At 36.5% G+C, this 22,300-nt stretch overlaps 1 protein-coding gene across 1 annotated transcript in view; it reads left to right on the forward strand.

Moving 5' to 3' along the window:
• The window catches only part of Neb (nebulin), a 200,339-nt gene that overhangs the window by 51,975 nt on the left and 126,064 nt on the right, over window positions 1-22,300 (forward strand). Inside the window, exons 39-55 of the mRNA XM_071619399.1 lie at window positions 846-1,157; window positions 1,561-1,767; window positions 2,222-2,326; window positions 2,462-2,569; window positions 3,624-3,935; window positions 5,202-5,408; window positions 8,345-8,449; window positions 9,418-9,525; window positions 10,710-11,021; window positions 11,147-11,353; window positions 12,064-12,168; window positions 13,212-13,319; window positions 15,961-16,272; window positions 16,470-16,673; window positions 20,206-20,310; window positions 21,428-21,535; window positions 21,883-22,194. Of these exons, the coding sequence (XP_071475500.1) occupies window positions 846-1,157; window positions 1,561-1,767; window positions 2,222-2,326; window positions 2,462-2,569; window positions 3,624-3,935; window positions 5,202-5,408; window positions 8,345-8,449; window positions 9,418-9,525; window positions 10,710-11,021; window positions 11,147-11,353; window positions 12,064-12,168; window positions 13,212-13,319; window positions 15,961-16,272; window positions 16,470-16,673; window positions 20,206-20,310; window positions 21,428-21,535; window positions 21,883-22,194 (3,237 nt within the window). The remainder of the gene's footprint in view (window positions 1-845; window positions 1,158-1,560; window positions 1,768-2,221; window positions 2,327-2,461; window positions 2,570-3,623; window positions 3,936-5,201; window positions 5,409-8,344; window positions 8,450-9,417; window positions 9,526-10,709; window positions 11,022-11,146; window positions 11,354-12,063; window positions 12,169-13,211; window positions 13,320-15,960; window positions 16,273-16,469; window positions 16,674-20,205; window positions 20,311-21,427; window positions 21,536-21,882; window positions 22,195-22,300) is intronic.

The following is a 22,300-nucleotide window of genomic DNA, read 5'->3' on the forward strand; positions in this document are numbered from 1 at the left end:
ATTATATAAGGGAGCAAAGAAATTATAATATACAAATATTTCCTAATATCCTAAATGCCAATGATGTTTTTTACATTGCTTCACATAAGATATCTTTAAAAATTCAACATAACTATTATCAACAAAAAAACCTTTTTTTTCCACATTATGAAAAAGTTGAAGCTCTCATTAATATATTATGAACATAAGAACTCCTTTTTATTTGGATCCTGCCCAGAAAAAGTCTTGACCTACCAAAATATCACTAAATTTAAAGAAATTCCAAATATTTTATTAGAATATGCTGTTTTAATTTCTTAATTTCCATAAATAAAAAAAATCAAGTGAAATAAAAACCAGGAAGAATTATAAATTAAATAATAAGATATTAATTAATTACTCTTTACAGATTAAATTATATTTTCTCAATGAATTCATATAAATGCCTCAATAGAGTAAAAATTTGTTCAAGTTGAATAGTTTGTATTACAGCTTTGCAGAAATTTACTCATGATTACACAACTACTTTAAGGTAATGGAAATTAATAGAAACAAGATAAGAAACACACATCAAACACTTAACAAACTTTTGAGGAACCTTTAAGCATATTCAGAGAATCTACTGGTGAACAATCTGGATACAAACGAAGTATTCAATTCTTAATTATCCTCTGAACAGGTGCCAAGACCATCCACTAGAAATATTTTGCTAGTTTTTTTAAAATACTAAAATAAATAAATAAATAAGTTTAGATGTTACCTGGATTAAAACTGAACTTGGCTTTTGCTTGTTATGTAAATTCTGTTTCTATCAGACATTGACATCTACTCTATCAAACTTTGCTTTGCTCTTCTCTTTCAAACAGTGCAAATATAAGGAGGCCTATGAGAAAGCCAAAGGCAAGCAAATTGGGTTTCTCAGTCTTCAAGATGATCCTAAACTGGTTCACTACATGAATGTGGCCAAAATGCAGTCCGATCGTGAGTATAAGAAAGGCTACGAAGCCAGCAAGACCAGGTACCACACACCTTTGGATATGTTCAGTGTGACAGCTGCAAAGAAATCCCAGGAGGTTGCTACCAACACCAACTACAAGCAACCTTTCCACAACTACACTCTCCTGCCTGATGCCTTGAATGTGGAACACTCCAGGAATGCCATGCAGATCCAGAGTGACGTAAGTACCAGATGGCAGCAGAGCTCATAGTCCATTTCTAGAGCTGGGAGAGAGGAAGGAAAGCCACGCACTCCTTGCTGGGCTCACTGTTCTCCAGGGACCTCCTGCAGAACTTGAAGTTGTATTTGAACTACATGTAGCTTCGTTGATGTTGTAACATACATATCTGATATATAAAAATAATACTTTTTTAAACTTTAGATGTTTGACCCAACATATGATGCATTTTGTAAATTTTTTTTTTATCCCAAAAGACCATAGGGAGTAAAAATCAGGCATTCTCCCTCCTCTCCACTCTTCCCTCACCTTTTTTCCCCGATTCATTAATGAATAAGTCATGTAGACAAAGAAATGCAAGCCCTGGCTTTTTTCTGAAAGGAAAATTTTTATTCTTGTTGTAAAGAATCTATACAAATCTGACTTCACCAATTGGATGAAAGGGATCGGCTGGGTCCCCATAGACTCCCTGGAGGTGGAAAAAGCAAAGAAAGCAGGAGATATTCTTAGTGAGAAGAAGTATCGACAGCACCCTGAGAAGCTGAAGTTCACGTACTCCATGGACACAATGGAACAGGCACTGAATAAGAGCAACAAACTGACTATGGATAAGGTAAGAGCCACCAGCTGGCCCCAGCAGGGAGCCCTCAAGAGCTCCTCCTATTGAGCCCAGCTGTGCACCTGTAAGCTACTTCAGTACCTTCACCTTTCTGATGGTTCTGGTGGTGCTGATAGGGGATTCCATAGCTTTCATCATGTCCAGGGAGCCTTCTTGTTGACCTCAGGCCATCTCTCGCCATCATGTTACAGAGGTAACAGAACTACAGAGCTCCATAGAGTTGTGAGGTGGGGGCAGGATGGCATTTGCTTCTCCAGTGGAAGAGGGCTCCCCTGGTTTGATGGTTATATTTCTTGTATATCCATTTTCCTTAGCTGTCTTGCTATTTCATCCATATCACATATCAGATTTAACTTCTTTTACCATGGAGACGTACTCTCTTCCTCTTGCTAGCATGATTACAAGCTTGTCCTGCTACAAAAATCATGCACTGACCTTTGTGTTGCAGAGGCTCTACACTGAAAAATGGAACAAAGACAAGACCACCATTCATGTCATGCCTGACACTCCAGACATTTTGCTCTCCAGAGTAAACCAAATCACCATGAGTGATGTAAGTAGATGGGGAAGAAGGTGGGAGGGAGCTAATATTTTTGGAATGTCTGTCTTTACTTGCCAACCACTTTGGAATCAGGATCCCCATTCCAACCCAAGTAACATGCTATTATTTTTCTGTTTCATTGTCTAGAAACTATACAAAGCTGGCTGGGAAGAAGAAAAGAAGAAAGGATATGACCTGAGGCCTGACGCCATCTCAATAAGGGCTGCAAAAGCCTCTGGAGACATTGCCAGTGACGTAAGTGTTTCCTTTGGGCCTGCTGAGGGCCCAGTGAAGGAGAGAAATGAGCTGTGCCTGTGGGTGTTGCGGAGCTGTGGTCAACTCCGTTTAGTTTTGGTGGACACACCATCCCATGTAACTCACAAGTTCCCACCTGTTTTAGTCAGCATTTTTTGTCACTGTGACCAAAGATCTGACAAGGACAATTAGAGGAGGAAAAGCTTAGTTTGGCTCATGGTTTCAGAGATCTTCTTCCATAGAGAGCCGATCCCATAGCTTTGCACCAAAGTGAGGCAAAATATCATGGTAGAAGGACCCAGTGGAGGAAAGCACCTCAGGTTATGGCAACAGAAAGCAGAGAATGCTCTGCTTATCGGAAACAAAATATAAACCCCAAAGGCACATCCCCAGTGATTTACCTCCTCCAGCCACACACTAGCCGCCTGTAGTTACCACCAGTTAATCTGTAACAGGAGATTAATCCACTGATTAGGTTACAACTCTCATAATCTACTCATTTTATCTCTGAAAGTCCTTGCATTGTCTCATACATGAGCTTTTGGGGGACACCTCTTATCTAAACCATAATGCCTCCCTTCCCCCAGTCTAAGCACTCTCTAATCATTCATTCATTCTTTAAGGTACAAAGTAGCCAAGTCTTACTTTCAAATTTTTCTTTTGGGTGTTCAAATTATTTACAGACAACTCTAAGCAAAGGTAATGGTGCAGTCTACACATTTTTACCCAGCAGACCCATGGCCAGGCTCTCTGGAACTTTAAAGATGCAGCCTGAAGATTCATGCCTGCAGCTTTTTCTGTGCTTGGACAGCTGACAAGAAGAGCTTTCTCAAACACCCTAAGCCAACTTAGTTTTGCATCTCTTTGATTAACTCTGATTTACTGTCTTTCTGTGGACTCAAGTCTAAGATGGAATTTAAAGCACAAAACTTAGCTCCCCGACTAACTTTAGGAGAGCTCTAAAATTCTTTACCTAAGACTTGTGACTTGTGAATGATCCTTTGTTCTCCTTCCTTCATCATTTTCATTGCCACACTTTCTTCTCCTTCCACAGTACAAATACAAGCAAGCCTATGAACAAGCCAAAGGGAAGCACATTGGCTTCCGGAGCCTGGAAGACGACCCCAAACTGGTGCACTTCATGCAGGTGGCCAAGATGCAGTCAGACCGGGAATACAAGAAGGGCTATGAGAAATCCAAGACATCCTTCCACACACCAGTAGACATGCTCAGTGTGGTGGCCGCCAAGAAGTCTCAGGAAGTGGCCACCAACACCAACTACAGGAATGTGATCCATACCTACAACATGCTTCCTGACGCCATGAGCTTTGAATTGGCCAAGAATATGATGCAGATTCAAAGTGATGTATGTGAAAACCACAACATTAACAAACATTTACCCTAGATAATAAGCAAATCTTGGGGCTGGGGTTGTGGCTCAGCAGTAGAGCGCTTGCCTAGCACATGAGAGGCACTGGGTTTGGTCCTCAGCACCACAACAAAAAATATATATTAAAAAAAAAAAAGAAGCAAGTCGTGAGTGACTATCAATGATGACATTTTAAAATCCTGAAAATCATGTGCAAATTACCGATGAGGGGTTTTATTTGTTACCTTACGTTGAATTTATTTCTTTTAAAAAATGGTGATTAACTCTAGAAACCAAAGTCTTATTTTCTGCTGTTGTTGTGAACATTGCTGGATTGTGAATTCAGCAAGCGCAAATAAGATTTGGTTTCAGGAAGAGAATGTTGAAGGAAAAAAGTCTACCAAAGGGAATCAAATGCATTAAAGGCTCCTGATAGGGGAATAAAAAGGAAAGCAAGAAATCAGATAATGCAATAACTCCAGCTCCTCGCTCCCAACTTGCTTTCATTCTTATGTCTGTTTTTGCAATTGTCTATCTTACTGATGATATATCGAGGAGACAATGACAGGCTGTTTTTGGAATGAGTATAGGGAAGTCAGAGAAGGGTTCAGAGCCAGGAATTTGGCTAAAGAGGTTATTTGGTGGCTGAAAGAAATGAATTTAAATTACCAACCAAAAGCAGACAGCCCCAATCCGAGCCTACGTTTCTCTGTGGGAATGCAAACCTGAACTATTAATTGCCAGAAAGATACATCAGTCCTGAATGAATGAGAGCAATTATGGTACAGCTGTTGGGAAGAAAAAGAATAAAGTTTGCATCAAGAACCAATGAGGGTTCTGGGTTGTCTGAAGGAATGGGATATAGATTGGATTGGATATAGATGATCAAAGACTGATAAAGAGAGAAATGGGGCTTGCAAAAGTAATCTACTTACCAAGGGAACTTGGAAATCTTGGTAAGAGAGGTCACATAGTCACTTTCTCAGGGAGAAAATAGTCTCTTGGCCAATTAATCGACTTGGTATTTCTTACCAGTCTTTATGAAAGTGTCAAGAGAAGCAAATCACAAAGATATTTCTGTTTACTTTTAATTTCCCATGCAAGGAGATATAAACAAAGATAAAAAGGGGCAAAAATGGTCAAAGTTAAATACACTGCTGGTTGAAAACTGAAGTGGAAGTTATGAAATATTAAATATATACTCATGATTCTGGGAAGTTCTGATTTCTTCTCCTCATTGAATCATTTCTTCTTCTTTGGCAGAATCAGTACAAAGCTGACTATGCTGACTTCATGAAGGGCATTGGATGGCTCCCTCTGGGCTCCCTGGAAGCTGAGAAAAACAAGAAAGCCATGGAGATTATTAGTGAAAAGAAGTACCGCCAGCACCCAGATACTTTGAAGTATTCCACATTGATGGACTCAATGAACATGGTTTTGGCCCAGAATAATGCAAAAATTATGAATGAAGTAAGTCTTTCAATAATACAGTGTTTCATATGCATCAAAGGAAATCTGGGCATGTCAGATTTAATCTACAAGTTTTGCTAACACAGTTAATAAGGATCATACTTGAGGTTTACTTTACTTTGAAAAAGGGCATTGAAGATAAAAAAAAAAAAAACCCAGAAATTATTCCCCCAACTGTTTAACGAATTATCCTATCACATTGAAGTAAAAAAATAAAATAGGGATCCTTTCTTTATATACATATTGAAAATAAGTCCCTTTTGTCCAAGGTGAGGTTGAGTAGAATTTCATGGCACTGAACCAGCAGAGCACCACGTAACAGCTGGGACTTGCAGCTGTGCTTCTGGTTGCTTTGATGGGATCAAAGAAAACTCCTGGGTTACATGGCTGTAGCATCATTCAGAGCCAGAATCTCCTCAGCTGGGTGTGTTGGTGCAGGTGGCAATCCCAGCTACTTGGGAGGCTAAAGCAGAAGGATCACAAGTTCAAGGCCAGCCTCAGCAACTTAGATGTGACACTGTTTCAACATGAAATTTTAAAAAGACTTTGAGTGTAACTCAGTGGTAAAGTACCCCTGAGTTCTATCCCCAGTACCAAAAAAAAAAAAGGAAGAATCAGGTCCTTCTCTGGATAGTCATGGCAATAAGTTTTGTATGCCACTATTGTATACCACTATTTTCTTGTACCATTTATTAAAACTAAAGAGTAACTTTCTAAAATAGCTTTTAGAAAAGCTTACTATATTTTTATATTTATTTTCCATAAGATGGTATCAAAACCAACAAGCATCAACCCTAGATATCTATTTTTAAAGTTAAAAATAATAAAATAATTATAGCAGCACTGGTTATATTGTGTAGATCACAATTAGAAATGCTTTTGATTATCAAAAGCAAGGAAAAAGTATTCAGACCTTAACCATAAACAGTTGGAGAAAATAATGGTTCTGGTTGCACTGGAAATACAGCTGTCTTATATACACTCAACCTTGGGGTAAATCCTTTGGCATCTCTTCTGGAGACAGATTTTTCAAGAAGACCAACCTTCTTGAAAGGGACCTGCCTAAACAAGGCACAAACCTCGGTATTCCTTTTCAAAATTTAGAATCTAAACTATTATGAAGACAGATTTTTAAAATATTAGATACTTTCACTTTTTCAGTGTTAGAATGAACATTTTAGGAGAATGATGCCAAAATGAGAATCATAGAAATGGCAAATGATATTGAGAGAGATCTTGGTGATTATCAGGTTGAATCTTCTCATTGCAGAGTTAAGGAAAGTGTGGCCCAGAGAGACAAGGACCTTCTAATGAGGACATAGAAAGTCAATGGCTGGGGTTAGACTAGAACATGGAGTCTTATGACTAGCCATTGCTCTCTCCACTAGAATTGCACTGTCTAATCCCATAATCACAAGCCATATGTGATGACTTATATTTAAATTAATTAAATAATAATAATTCATTATTCACATTAACCATGTACTCAAGTACTCAATACCTTTATGTGGTCTGAGGCTACTATATTGGACTGTGCAGAACATTTTCATCTTTGCAGAACATTCCACTGGTAATACTGGCCTAAAACAGAGGTTATAAAACTATTGCTTTTTTGTTGTTTTTGAGACAGTGGTCTTACTATGTTGCCCAGGCTGGTGTCAAAGTGGCTCAATTGATCCTCCCACCTCAGCCTCATAACCAGATGTAAAGCAAGTTTTACCATAACACAGCTATTCATCTATATATTGTCTATGGCTGCATTTGCATTATAATATCAAAGTTGAAATCTTGTGTCCCACAAAGCCTAAAATAGTAACTATCTGTTCCTCTGCAGAAAAAGTTTGCCAACTCCTAGTCTGGGGAGTTTTAATTAAGCCTGACTTAAAGAGCATTTTTAACTTACTAGCTTTATAAATAGTAAAAAGTATGTCATACACAGTATCAGAAAGGGAATTTATATTAATGCACAATTTTAATCAATAACTGTTAAAATGAAAAATGCAGATGTTCGTTATCCTATAGAAATCCTTAATATTGTGCAAAAATACACATAATACATGTGTATAATAACTATTCTTGCAAGTTAGGATTTCTGAGAGAAAATATTGAGATGGAATTAGGGGAATGGGGTATTTTTTTTAGGGATTAGTACCTGTGGGAGGGAAAGAGTGGGCAGAGAGAGAAATTGAACTATAATACAGACCTGAGAAAGCCTTGGCCAGTGCCATGACGGGCTCTCAGGTGTCACATGTTAAAAGTGGCACCACAATGGGCTGAAATGAACAGGCCTTTGTATCCCAGCTTGATGGGTAATTGGATGTGGGCATCTGGGAAGGGCATGCTCTTGGGTAAGGCAGCAAGCCCTAGGAGCTGACAGCTAGAGGCTGTCTTGCCAAAAGCTGGGTAGCAAGTCCTTCTTTGATTGAGTGTCTGTGTGTTTCTCCAGGCCCACCCCAAATATCCTGTCATTGTTGCTTGTGGTAGAAAAAGACTGAAAACCACAAATTAAATATCTATCAATGAAGAAAGGGTTAAATCAATTGGATTATACCACCAAATGGAATACTATGCAGCTTTTTAAATGAATGAAGTCAATTACTTTAGAAAGGTTCCAAGATGTCTAATCTACATTAAGTAAAAGAGCAAGCTGTGGAATGTCATGTATTATGTGACTTGATTTACATTTTGAAAGGACTGTGAGTTGTATTATATAGAGAAAACTTTAGGATGATATCTATGGGCTGTAAGATAAAGGGTTTAAGATACTTTCACTTTCTTATATCTTCTCCGCTGTATTTTTTGAATGAACGCCTTTTTCACTAAAAATTTTTCTTTAAACCCAGGAAAAAAAGCAAAAATTAGGCATATAATATATTGCATAGTGATATTTGTGTGCCAAGTGAGCTCCTTTAAAGATATTATACTTTTCTTTCTAGCACCTCTACAAACAAGCATGGGAAGCTGACAAGACCAAAGTCCACATCATGCCTGATATCCCCCAGATTGTGTTGGCGAAGGCCAATGCAATCAATATGAGTGATGTAAGTATAATTCCTGTTACCTGTTTGAAACCGGTAAAAACAAATTAATCAAGAACTGTTTCAATTATGTGAGTCAATGTTTAAAGAACAGTAGTGGAAATCTACAAACAAGAATCTTTCCATTTCTAATCTTGCTCTGCTAAAAGATGGAGTGGCCAGTCAATGGGAATTGGGATAAGCAGTTAGGAATTTAAAGGGTAACTGGATTTTGTTTTGGAGTAGACACTTGGTAACTAAGAGACTCGGCAGGAAGAGATGGTGTGGGGGTTACCAATGGAAGGAAAAGAAAGTAAAAGTCCCAGGACCTCATTTTTAGAGAGCCCTCTCTACCATGAAGTCCAAAAGAAGGGTTAAATGGAAAGGGAAGATGAGCATTTTGAAGAAACTGGGGCAAGCTCTCCAAGGAATGTGGAACACTTGTTAGAAACTGCATTGATGTTTTATTTCATTTCCTTTCTCATCCTAACCATAATTGCAAGGAAATCCTCTAATCCTACCATCTTTTTCCCTTCGGTTAAATTCCACGGAGATTTGGAATTGCTGACTTTTAAAATTATAGAATTCACATGATTGTATAAATAAAAGTGTCAATTGTAACACAGTGAAGTTTTCTTTTGATGTATGAAGATGCACATTTCTTTTGATGTTTTGTAGTCTTCCTTTTAACCCTTGTCAGATAAAATACATCAATAAGAACCTACTAGATTTTATATATTTCATGTATATTTGCAACCTGACAGAGACCAGGGCCTTTTACCTTTTTCTGGTGGTTTCTTGAAAATATGTTTGAGTTTGTAATTACTTTTTTTCAAACACACTTGTGTTATTCATGAGGATATTCAACCATTAAGCCACCAACAAAGCCTCTTGCCCCAGATTGAAAGACTGCCACAGAGCTAGTTCAATCTTCTAGAATAAATCCAGGCTTTCCCATTTAGAAAAAAACCTATTGTCTCTGCCTATTACAGAAACTCTACAAACTTTCCTTGGAAGAGTCTAAAAAGAAAGGCTATGATCTCCGAACAGATGCGATTCCTATCAAAGCTGCAAAGGCTTCACGAGATATTGCAAGTGATGTAAGTGTGTAGGAAGGCGGTCATCATGCTGGGGCTTCCAGGAAACCAAAATATAAGGGCTGCATTCTGGAAACACGGATGGGTAAAATGAGAAACAATGGCATGCCTGCCAACAGTGGCCTCACTGTGTTCCATATGTGCCTCTTAGCCTCGTTCCTGTGTTGTCTCTGGCCTTTCTGAAAGACAGACTGCTAACCCTGTTATGATGCTCATAGATCTTGGCTCCCTGCCTCTGGAGATCTAGGTGAACTTTGAATTCTGTTAGAAAGGCGATAACATGTAGAAACCAAAGCCCTTCACCAAGTTGTCTTGGTAAAGGCTTGTGTTGTTTTCGCCTTCTGCCTCTTAGGAATGACTTCCTGACAGGTTGTCTCCCGTGGTGTCATGCAGGGAAGCTCATCATTTGAGTTCATGACAAATGATCATGATTTGGGCTCATGACAGCCTATTTTTTCAACTAATCAGAAATTTTGCAAAGCAGTTGCTAAAACCATTGGCAGCTTGACATCAGTTGTCTTGGGAATATTTATACCCCAGAAATGGTGAACTCTGTGAATTAAGGCTCCCCTCACCCCCAGAAAGTCGGTGTACCAGCAAGCACTGTCAATACATTTCCTACATGAAACAGTTCTTTCTGTGTGTTACTATTTCCCCTCTCTAGAAACTAGGGTGGTAGTAAAATTTCTTCCCAGTTAGGCTAATTTAGAGAGCCTTAAAAGAAGTGGAACTCTACAAATATAAAGTCACTCTAAAATTATGCTGTGTAATTCATAATCGAATCTATTCTCATCAGCAAATGACTATTCCCCAGGGCAGTATTAAACTGCTTAGACCATTGTGTTTTTCTCTTATTTGCTGAATTCTTTCTTATTCTTATAACAACAGTGTGTATAAGTCAGTGTGATACAGCATCGCAAAACCTAGGCTCCAATCCTTAGCTACCTCAACAAGTTCATTCATCTCTCTGGTTTCAGCTCATAATCATCTATGAAATAAATGGGGGCAGTAATAAGAACTTTGCTATCTACCTTACCAGGTGTATTTTTGAGAAATGTCAAGAATGTGTTTTGTGAACTATAGGGTTCTCTACAAGTATCATTTTTAATGAAATACAAAACATTGATATTGGAATGATTTCTAGTCCACGGAATTGCTCTTTACGCACATTTATATCTTCCTCACAGTATAAATACAAGTACAATTATGAAAAGGAGAAGGGAAAAATGTTTGGTTTCCGCAGTCTTGAAGATGATCCCAAATTAGTCCACTCCATGCAAGTAGCGAAGATGCAATCTGACCGAGAGTACAAGAAAAACTATGAGAAGACAAAGACCAGCTACCACACTCCTGCAGACATGCTCAGTGTCACAGCTGCCAAGGATGCCCAAGCCAACATCACCAACACTAACTACAAGCATCTGATCCACAAGTACATCCTCCTTCCCGATGCCATGAACATTGAGCTGACCAGGAACATGAATCACATCCAGAGTGATGTAAGGTTCCCTCCACCTGGGCCATGGTTGGATTCCTAGATGGGCAGGAAGAGTACAGTCTTCAATGCCACACTTTGGTGTCTAAGTCATTTAGGTAAAGCGGAATTTGCCTCTTCTCTTTATAGAATGAATATAAGCAGGACTACAATGAATGGTACAAAGGGCTTGGCTGGAGTCCAGCCGGTTCCCTCGAAGTGGAGAAGGCCAAGAAAGCCACTGAATATGCCAGCGACCAGAAATACCGCCAGCACCCTAGCAACTTCCAGTTTAAGAAGCTGACTGACTCCATGGACATGGTGCTTGCCAAGCAGAATGCACACACCATGAACAAGGTAGTGAGAACAGTTGTCCTGACGAATAACTCCCAAGTGAGGAAAGGTTAACCAGCTTTGATTTCTGTTGGAGAAATTTAACTCGGGTCTACCATTTCCAGGAAGTGGCAAATAGTTCTGGAGCATTTTCAATGCCATTTTCTGATACTCATCTCACATTTTTTTCCCTTGCCCTTCTAGTAAGATTAGAAATTACTTATATTTTTATTAGAGCATTCGAGTTATACATAGTTGGGGAAATCACTTATATTTTAAAATGATTATCTTGAAGTACTTTCAATCCATTCTAGATGATGTAAATTATCTAAAACGCTATTTTTTTAAAGATCCAAGTTTGTAAAAGCCAGGTGCAGTGGTGCATCCCTGTAATACCAGTGACTAGGGAGACTGGGGCAGGAGGATTACAGGTTGGAGGCCAGCCTCAGCAACTTAGTGAGGCTTTAAGCAACTTAGCAAGACCCTGTCTCAAAATAAAAAATAAAAAGGGCTGGGGAACGTGGCTCAGTGGTAAAGCACCCTTGGTTTCAATCCCTAATATCCCCTCAAAAAAGTAAAATCTGAGTTTTTAATATCTTTTTCTGAATCATATCTTACTTTAGTTATTATTTACTTGTTCTAAGTAAGCATGTTCAAATCACCTGTATATTTATTTTCTTTCCTGTTTGTCCCAGTTTATTCAGATTTCATGTATCTTTTTCCTCTCTTCCCAGCATTTGTACACAATTGATTGGAATAAAGATAAGACCAAGATCCATGTGATGCCTGACACACCGGATATTTTACAAGCCAAGCAGAATCAAACACTATTTAGTCAGGTAAAAGTACATAAATATTACTATTATGTTTTAACCTTAAGACTTATTAAACCTGTAAATGATGTACTAGTAAATAACTGATGTAAATGCTAAGCCATGGAAGTGAGTGACTCTCAAGCTGTTTGGCTTAGGGAAGTTGCAGAATGTACCTTCAGCTACAGCCATATGCTACATGGAGGCAGGTACTGTATCTATTTTGTTTATAAGGAAATGTTGAAACAAAACAAAATTGCATCAAAAAGACCTGGTGTGGGCTGGGGATATAGCTCAGTTGGTAGAGTGCTTGTCCTGCATGCACAAGGCCCTGGGTTCAATCCCTGGCATCACACAAAGAAAAGACCTGGTGTGTGTTTTGGCTTTGGCATTTATGAGTTACTTGATATTGAGCAAATCACCTACCTCTATAAACCTCAGTTTTCTTATTCCTAAAATTAGGAATAAAATCATAAAAGTGCCTATGACATTAGATTTCTTTGAGGACCAAATGAGAAATTCTATAGGAAGCTCTCAGCATAGTACCTGGTACTATTTTACATGTAGATAGTGTAAAATTAGCTGTCAATAGAAAGTACTGGATAACTGTTATTTTTGTTACTATCCAGTTTTAACACTCACATAGGTTAATTCATTTATTGCAACTTTGAAAAAGATATTTTATCTATTACTTTTATCACTTAAATAATTAAAATTTTGTGATCTCATTTTCTTTTAGTTTTCTCAATATTGATCTTTAGAACAATGAACCAGACTGTAGTTAACAGCAGGAGGAAAGGTACCTTATATACCCGATGTGACCATATTGTTGTTCAAATATACCACTAAGGATTCTCAGAGCCAAAATGAAAATCAAGCCAGGTCACATGATACAGCCTCAGTACTTTTTCTATTATAAAACCTATTGGGGTTTTATCAATATCTTTATAGAGATCGAGTAGATGATATTAGAGTCTGATAACTATTCTCTGAAGTAAACTTCTGCTTGATAATCTATTGAGATTTTTAATAAAGAAGAAATAATGCTAATTAATTTCTTTAATTTTCAGAAACTGTATAAACTTGGATGGGAAGAAGCTTTGAAGAAAGGCTATGATCTCCCGGTAGATGCGATTTCAGTACAGCTGGCCAAAGCTTCAAGGGACATTGCTAGTGATGTAAGTTCTATTTTGATTTGTTTGAGGATATTTTTATCAGAATGACATAATGTTGGCAACTATTTTTGTAGATAGACTTTACTTTTCAAAATGTAATGTTGTTCCCTTCATCTTCTCCTCCCTCTTTGGTTAAACAGACTGCACTTTATCTTTCACTATTCAAATAGGAACAGGGGCTTCTTTGCAGGTCAGCCAGAACACCTGTCAGATCATTGCTTTAACATGTTGTGTCTTGAGATACACCAAAGATATTTCAGTTTTTCTACTGTGGCCTCAAATTAATTTTCCTGTTTTCTACTTATGTATTTTGGACAAAGGCAAATTGCTAGATAATAAATCAGCCTCAACAACACAATATTACATGTAGATAGTGTAAAATTAGGTGTCAATTATTTTTATTTAGCCCATCCTTTTACTTACATCATTACAATTAATTAGCTTGGGGCATACAAAAATCCAGAAAGGCTCAGAAATTTAGGCATAAGTATCAGAGGGCTTTAACTCTACTTTCTGCTGGATGTCTGGTTTAAAGTTCAGAGAACAAGGATCTTTGTGTTCCAAAAAGTAGCTTCTAATTACTAGAAAGGGTAATATATCTGACAAATAAACTAAACATGGTTAAATTTTTGTATGTTACACTTAGATACTATCTACCTATAACCATTTAATTTTGCTAATCCCAAAAATTAATGGGAAAAAATTCATAGGATATTGGTGATAGAGAATAAATTACTAAAGTTTCATAGAGAAATATTACCTCTTAATGAAAATCTCAAAAACAAAAGAATGATCTGGTTCAGAATACAGGTTGAAGTACAGAAGGGAGAGACAGTTATTAAAGACAGAATCTGACAAATTCTAAGAATTTAAGGGGAAATTCTGCCTAATCAAATTGTGGCACTCCAGAAATGCTTTAGATAATTAATCTGATAATATATTATCCACACTCTCTAGCTTATCTGTCAATACCTCATTAGAATCGATGTAATGATGAACCTAAAGCGATAATGATGCTTGAATATTTCCCAGAAAGTAAATTCATTTTCATTTAATGTTATATGCTAAAAATAGTTTAGGAATTGAAGAAATAGCATCAATAATTTCTGAACAACCCAACATTTGACAGTACCTAATTTCTTTTCTTTTGAACCCATTAATTAGATAGAACCTTTTTAAATCTTCCTTTAAAATCATCTAAAGTGAACTTTCCCACCATTGTAGATATTGTATTTATTTCCTTTCAGTTTCAAGTGATTGCTATATCTATAAAATTTCAGAAAATGAGTGCTATTTTAAATATATAATTTAATACATTAAAATAACAGAATTTAGAGTTAGAAAATACATAAAGATTATTTAATCCCATCTTCCCACTCAGCATCAGATCTTTTCTCCAGGTCTAATAATCTGTGGATATTTACAAATATAAACTTTTGGAATCCTTCAAAGCAGGTCATTTCCTTATTGGATCATCTCCATTTGTCATTATACACTTTCTTATTTTCAATCTTAAATATTTTACCAATCAGTCTCTGTTCTAGAGCATCACAAAGTAGCTTATTTTCCCTTCTCTTTGATATCTCCTCAAACATTTCAAATTCTTATTTGCTCTCCTTTGGCTTTAGTTTAATAAGTTCTTCAATCTTCTGATCATCCTATTAGTGGTTTATCCTGTGTTTTTTTTTAAGTATCTTAAAATAGAGTGTCTCAAAATTTAGTGGTAGTCTATTGCTAGAAGAGGTCAGGCCAGAATAAATGAGATTCTGATATGCATTTATCTGTGCCCATACAGACTTTATGGCCCTAGTTTTTATAAGCAACTTTGTCAGATTGTCTGTATGAAGCTACACAATTTAAAGTCCTGAGTAGTTTTACTATGCATAACCATGAAACTGAGTATTGTGAGAAAGCCTGACCTACTTACCTGAGTAGTAATATATGTTTAGCACCTAACATCCAGTAGATGTTATTATACTCATTATCATTGTTGTTATTGTCATCCATTGCTAATGTAATTTTTCCCAAAGAATCTGAATGCTGGATTTTAATTTTACTCTCTTTCATTTATATAACTCATTTTTACCCATTTGGCCACCCATGCATGCAAGACATAGATTCCCAAATAGGACAAGGTGTATGACAAAACGATATGACAAATATCTAAAAATCCTGCTACTGAATAAATACAGTTTTAAGCCTGGTGACCAAGTCATTTATCTTACTAATATGCATAACCGTGAAACTGAGTATTGTGGTTATGTATATTAACAAGAATATTTTCCATTCAGCGTATATTTTTTTCTCATGAGATTATCATTCCCCTAATAATCTAACAAGGGCTTGATAAAAATGTAATCTGGAAAGTCAGCATATATCATGTCTAGCATATCCAATGATATATTTCTACCTCTGGTTGGAATTAATTTCTCAACGTAAACTTACTTGATACTCAACTACATTAGGTTTCTTTGATAGCCTCCACTTAAATAAAATTTACCTAAGTGAGAAAACATTTCTTACTAAGTTAGCATTGTCATCTCTTTTCTCATTTCAGTTTTTAAAATCAAATATAAAAACAAAGAAAATTTAATGTAATTTGGTTTTTGTGTTAATAAAAGGACTATGTTTCTTCTGATTTCAGTTTAAATATAAACAAGGCTACCGGAAACAACTTGGACACCATATTGGATTCCGGAGTTTGCAAGATGACCCAAAGCTTGTGTTATCAATGAATGTAGCCAAAATGCAGAGTGAACGAGAATATAAGAAAGATTTTGAAAAGTGGAAAACCAGGTACACCAGCCCAGTGGACATGCTGGGAGTGGTGCTAGCCAAGAAATGTCAGGCCTTGGTTAGTGATATAGACTACAAGAACTACTTACATCAGTGGACATGCCTACCTGATCAGAATGACGTCATCCAAGCTAAAAAAGTATACGAACTACAAAGTGAGGTCAGTGTCTATTAAATTTAATAGTTTGTGTATTACTTCATATTTCATATTAGTAGCCACTTAGTCATAAAAAAGAAACTAGAAAGAGGAATTGTCATTGAAAATCTAAAGTGCGTCTATTTGTAGTGCACAGAATCACTTAAGGCATAGATACAGGAGAGGATGGGGTTTTGATGGCTTGCTTTGTCCTTTGACAGAATGTGTATAAGTCTGACCTTGAGTGGCTGAGAGGCATAGGATGGAGTCCCCTTGGTTCTTTGGAAGCAGAAAAGAATAAGCGGGCTTCAGAAATCATCAGTGAGAAGAAATATCGCCAGCCTCCAGACAAAAACAAGTTTACCAGCATTCCTGATGCCATGGACATAGTTTTGGCAAAAACAAATGCCAAAAATAGGAGTGATGTGAGTAATTCTTTAGAAATTTATTAAATAGATTATACTGGCTGCCATTTGGCAGTTGCTTAGTAACTTTCCCTTAATAAATGAGTAGAAATCTGAGCGTGATGTTGTGCACCTGTAATCCTAGTGACTCACTAGGGAAGGCTGAGTTGGGAGGTCAGCCTGGGCAACTTAACAGGGCCCTGTCTCAAAAACAAACAAGCAAAACTAAAATAAATAAGTGAATAGATTAGGAGAGAATTGCATCATATAACACAGCAAAAACGTTTTACATTGGTTTGCTTTGAATTATCAACTACCTTACACTGAATAAGGTAAAAAAGTCTAGTGTCAATTTTAGTCACCTAAACCTTCCTTATTTAGCTAGATGTATTGAGAAATTATTGATTATATTTTTTTCTTTGAAACTTGAGTGCATTAAAAACCTAGGATTTTGTTGTTGTTGGGATAAAGAATACTAAGACAAAAGGGTCTAAATACCTTACAAAGGCACAGTGAACGTATTATAAAGATTGTTATTTTTCTGCCAAATGATTGATAAAGTTAGTTCTACTAAATCAATATAAATCAATAATACTATTGCATAGTATATAATTGTGTATTTCATCTCCAACTTATTTTCTTCTCTAGTACTGACACCATTGCCTGGTAAATAATAGGTGTTCAGGAAGTATTTATTGAATAAAATAAATAAAAGCAGTTTGGAATAATTTTATGCACAGAAAGGAAAGATTAATCAGTACTCAACTAAAAGCCTAATCCTGAACGTTTCAGTAGATTGAATTATGTGTACTGAGATTCTGGAACTGGTAAAAAAATTTAAATAAAAATAGAAAGGACTGGAAGGTGTAGCTCAGTGGTAGATTGCCACTGGGTTCAATCCTGAGTGTGGTTAAAAAAAAAAAGAAAGCTTAAATAGATATATAATTAGACACCTGAAATGGTCTAAATACATATACTATATTTAATATCTATATATTTTATATTTATCATATGCATTATGAGTTTTATGTAACATGTAAACCCATAATCAGCTTATAGTAAGCATCAGTAAGTTTTAGCTCCTCTCTTCGTAAGCAACCCATCAGATTTTTTGCAATTTTGTTTCCAAAATTTAAAGTAAATTCTGACTTGTCAACTTCATTATGAATATCTAAGTATTCATTTCTCCTCCTCCTCCTCCTCCTCCTCCTCCTCCTCCTCCTCCTCCTTCTTCTTCTTCTATGATGGCAAGAGTATTTTCCATCTCTTTGAATCCTACTTTCTTAGGAGACAGCTCTGACTAATAAGATGAGCAAGAGAAAAACCTGAATCATAAAGTTAATGGACACATCCCCAGCCGTGAGCCCTAGGTACAGGGATGCAGAAATACTGATATGCTAAGGCCTCTGGAATAGAAGCCAGACTAGTTAGGCTCCTTGCACCTGCTGCCTCTTCTTTTATGTAGGCTGATAAATCTGCCAGCATATTCAATATTAGCATTTTTTCCTGGGTTCCATGGAATGAAAGTGGCACATGCCATTGAAGCAATGATCTCATTTAGTGGTTATTAGCCAGAGACAGTTTTGTCCCACAGGAGACATTTGACATCTACAAATATTTTTGTCACAACTTGGGGGTGGCATGCTGCTGTCCTCTAGTGGATAGAAACTAGGAATGCTGCTAAAAATACCACAGTGCACAAGAGAGACCTCTACAACCAAGAATTGTCCAGCAAATGAAACCAGTAGTAATAAGGTTGAGAAATTGGTGTTCTTGATCAGAAAGGTTGGTGCAGAGCTGGAAAAAATAATGAAAAATGACGAGCTTTGATTTGTTTTGGCCCTGAAGATCTTAATCAGCTTCTCTAGGTTATATGAGCTGTAGTATATATATTCAAAAAGAAAAGTGCCAACCTACTCATCTCACACAAAATATCTCAAAGGGAAATTGACAAATCCAAGGAATCCATGAAATTTTGAAAAATATTATATTGGAATAAACTTAGGCATACATAAAAGTTCAAACCCAGTATAAATTATGTATTTTTTCCACTCACATTTCACAAACATTAATGTTTTAACACATTTGTATTCTCTTTCCCTCTCTTCTTCCCTCCCTCATTTTCCCTGTCTCCTGAATGTATCTATATGACAAAGTAAATTACTTTATGATGCCTCATCACCCTGAAATACTTCAGTGTGTATCTGCTGAAAATAAGGACATCTTATATAACTTACATTATAATGATCAAAATTATGAAATTAATGTTGATAATTATCAGTTTGCAGAATTTGTTCAATTTTGTCACTAATGTCATTTATAGCAAAAGAAAAATTTTTTTTCCTGGTCCAGGATCCAATCCAAGATCATGTGCTACGTTTTCTTGCCATATCTTTAGTTTCCATTATTCTGGACTATTTTCTCACTATTTCTACATCTTCCAAGTCCTTGACATTTGTAAAAACTACAGGCCACTTATTTTGTAGGGTCTGCTGGAGTTGTGTTTCCTGGTGTCCTCATGATTAGATTCAGATTCTCTTTTCAGGCTATCTCACATTGTGTCCTGAGTATATCATATTAGGAGGCACATTATATCAATTTGTTCCATTACTGATAATTTAAACTGATCACTCTCAAGTTACCATTTTACCCTTTGTAATTGATAAGTATCTTGTGGAGATATTTTCTAATATTATATAAATAACCTGGTTTAGATAAGTGAGATAACTGAGATTTTTGTCTGGGTCTCTTTGTTTTCTATTGAGGACAAACTTAAGGATAGCTTTTGAACATCAAATAGATTTTAATAAATTCCCAAATGTAATCCTTTTGGGAATCCGAATCCTCAAAAATAATATTAATATAAATAGTAAGCCTGTTAGAAATACCGAGGTGCTGCAAGAAATCAAACACATTCAAAAGTAGGTAGGCAAGGCATTTAATTCTGACAGAAGGGCAAGCTACAGAACTTGGCTAGCAAGTGCACATGGGCAAGCAGTCCACTAACATAATGCTGCCTTTCACCCTATTTGGAGGACTTGGATACAATTTATACAATTGGCTAATTCTAAAACTAGGGTGGGTAAAAGGGAAAGGCTATGGTTAAAATGGCTATTATTGGATCCAATAAAGGCTGAAAATGGACTAGCAGACTTTCTATTTCTCCCAGCCACATAAAAAATGAAACTCCCTAATTTCTAGGCAAACTTTGAATAAGTTATTTTTTGAGAAGGCTGGGCTCTCTTGCAATTAAACACTAAGGGAAACTTTACAACCCCCAAAATGGAAAAATCTGTTCCTTTTGATAACATTGGAAAAAGTTCTAATTACTTGAACTGATTTCTTAAGGGCAGAATTATCTGTAACTTTGAAAGTGTGGTCCTTAATATACATTTTGGAAGACAATCGTGTTCCAGATGTTTATAATGTTTACTATTTCATCAGTAATAATGTTTAATGTAAATGTAATATTTAATGATGCTTAATGTAGAAGCCACCTATATCATGTGCTGATCTAATACAACCATTGAAAAATTATTATTTCTCATTTTAGAGACTTTATAGAGAAGCTTGGGACAAGGACAAGACTCAAATTCACATCATGCCTGATACACCTGACATTATTCTGGCTAAGGCAAACTTAATCAATACAAGTGATGTAAGTTTCCAAATTCAGCATGCATTTTCAGAAAGCTCATTTTAATTGCTTCTATGTCATTGAAGTTGTTTGGAAGTCTTTTTGAATCCCTGAACCATTTAAATTAATAAACTACATGTGATTCAGATCCCTTATATAAAACTTTCAGATTGAAGCTCAAGATTTTGGTACTCCTGTCACAGGCAGAGTTGGGAAGCTGCTCTCTCTGTGCCTTGCGTTCCACTATACACATCTCAAAGTAATGTAATGTCCCTATATGGGGCAGATGTTTCTTATACGCAATTCCTACTGGGTCTTGAGTGCTCACCTAGCACCATGCCCAACACATAGTAGATGTTCAATGAAAGTTTGAGTGAGTGAGCATATAAAATTCATGCGGGATAATTTCATTTTTATTGTCAACATAATCTCCTGAAATTTATAGATGCAAAAAATAAACTATTTTAAGAACCTATTTTAAGCCCCAGGAGAGTGACTTCAACATTAAATATGTTAGAATAATAATACCATAAGGATTAGTATAGTTCTTAATTATGTCACAAATATGAAGAAACAAATGATTATACATAAATTATAAAAATTTAATGGTTAAGCTCTTTAAAATTTTCAGCTTTAAAAAATTTTGAAGGATTCTGTATATTACCTACAGATGTTGATCCTTCTTTAGATGGCCCTATATTATAAACAATCATTCACAATGCATCAGCCACATGAAAGCAGAAGCAGAAGCCACTTACACATAATTTTCCCCCTAGAGGAGAAACATGGACAGGTGTTACTCTTTTCTAAAAATAGCTCCTAGTAAAATACTCCACATTAATTGGAAAACAGTATCTAAGTATCTTTCATTCCATTTTTCTATCAATTTGCTTCTGCAGTCTCATAAGAATTTGGGAAGAGCTGACATTTAATTTTGTGCATCTAGGCAATTAAAAAGCTTTAAAGTTTAAAATAAGATCATTAGCAATCCCCGACCATAATTTCCAATTATATTTGAGTAGTCTAGAGCACAGATACTATTCCATGGACTCTTAAAGTATTCAGCACATTGGATTCATTATGCTGCATATGCAGTTGTTTATAGAGAACAGTTTGCCAAGTGACCTTCTCTCAACAGAAAATCTACCGAATGGGTTATGAGGAGCTGAAGAAAAAAGGCTACGATCTTCCTGTTGATGCCATACCAATCAAAGCAGCCAAAGCATCCCGGGAAATTGCCAGTGAAGTAAGACCTCATCCCCTGTTGATATTGATTGAATTACAATTAATCCCTTCAAAGCAGTCTCAGTGTAATTTTAAATAGAACAAAATCTTCTATGGGATAACAAATTAAAACAGTGAAATAGTCCCAGACATGCAATGTGAGATGAGGAATAAGATCAAGGATGCATTTATTATGTATGAAATTGTAACTGAATTTAGCCTTTAATCTTTCCTATCAAAAAACAAAATCTGTGGCTTTCCAGGATTAGTACAATATTTAGAATTAAAGTTATTTGTGATTTCCCACAAAAAAAATGACAACATAAGTTAATTTTGAAAGAAATGAGATACATTATTTTTTCCCCTCAGTACCAATACAAAGATGGGTACCGCAAACAGCTGGGCCACCACATTGGAGCCCGGAATATTAAAGATGACCCCAAGATGATGTGGTCCATGCACGTGGCCAAAATCCAGAGTGACAGGGAGTACAAGAAAGACTTTGAGAAGTGGAAGACCAAGTTCAGCAGCCCAGTGGACATGCTGGGGGTGGTGCTGGCCAAGAAGTGCCAGACCTTAGTGAGTGACGTGGACTACAAGAACTACCTGCACCAGTGGACATGCCTGCCTGACCAGAATGATGTCATCCACGCTCGGCAGGCCTATGACCTCCAGAGTGATGTGAGTCTAAGGTTTCTCTTTGATCAGTTAAATATTGTTCATGTTTTCCTTAGTGTCAAAATTCCCCTAAAGTGATTGGAGTTGAGGGCTGGGGAAATAGCTCAGT

This window comes from Marmota flaviventris, chromosome 11 (genome assembly GCF_047511675.1).
Source record: "Marmota flaviventris isolate mMarFla1 chromosome 11, mMarFla1.hap1, whole genome shotgun sequence".
Classification (NCBI taxonomy): Eukaryota; Metazoa; Chordata; class Mammalia; order Rodentia; family Sciuridae; genus Marmota; species Marmota flaviventris.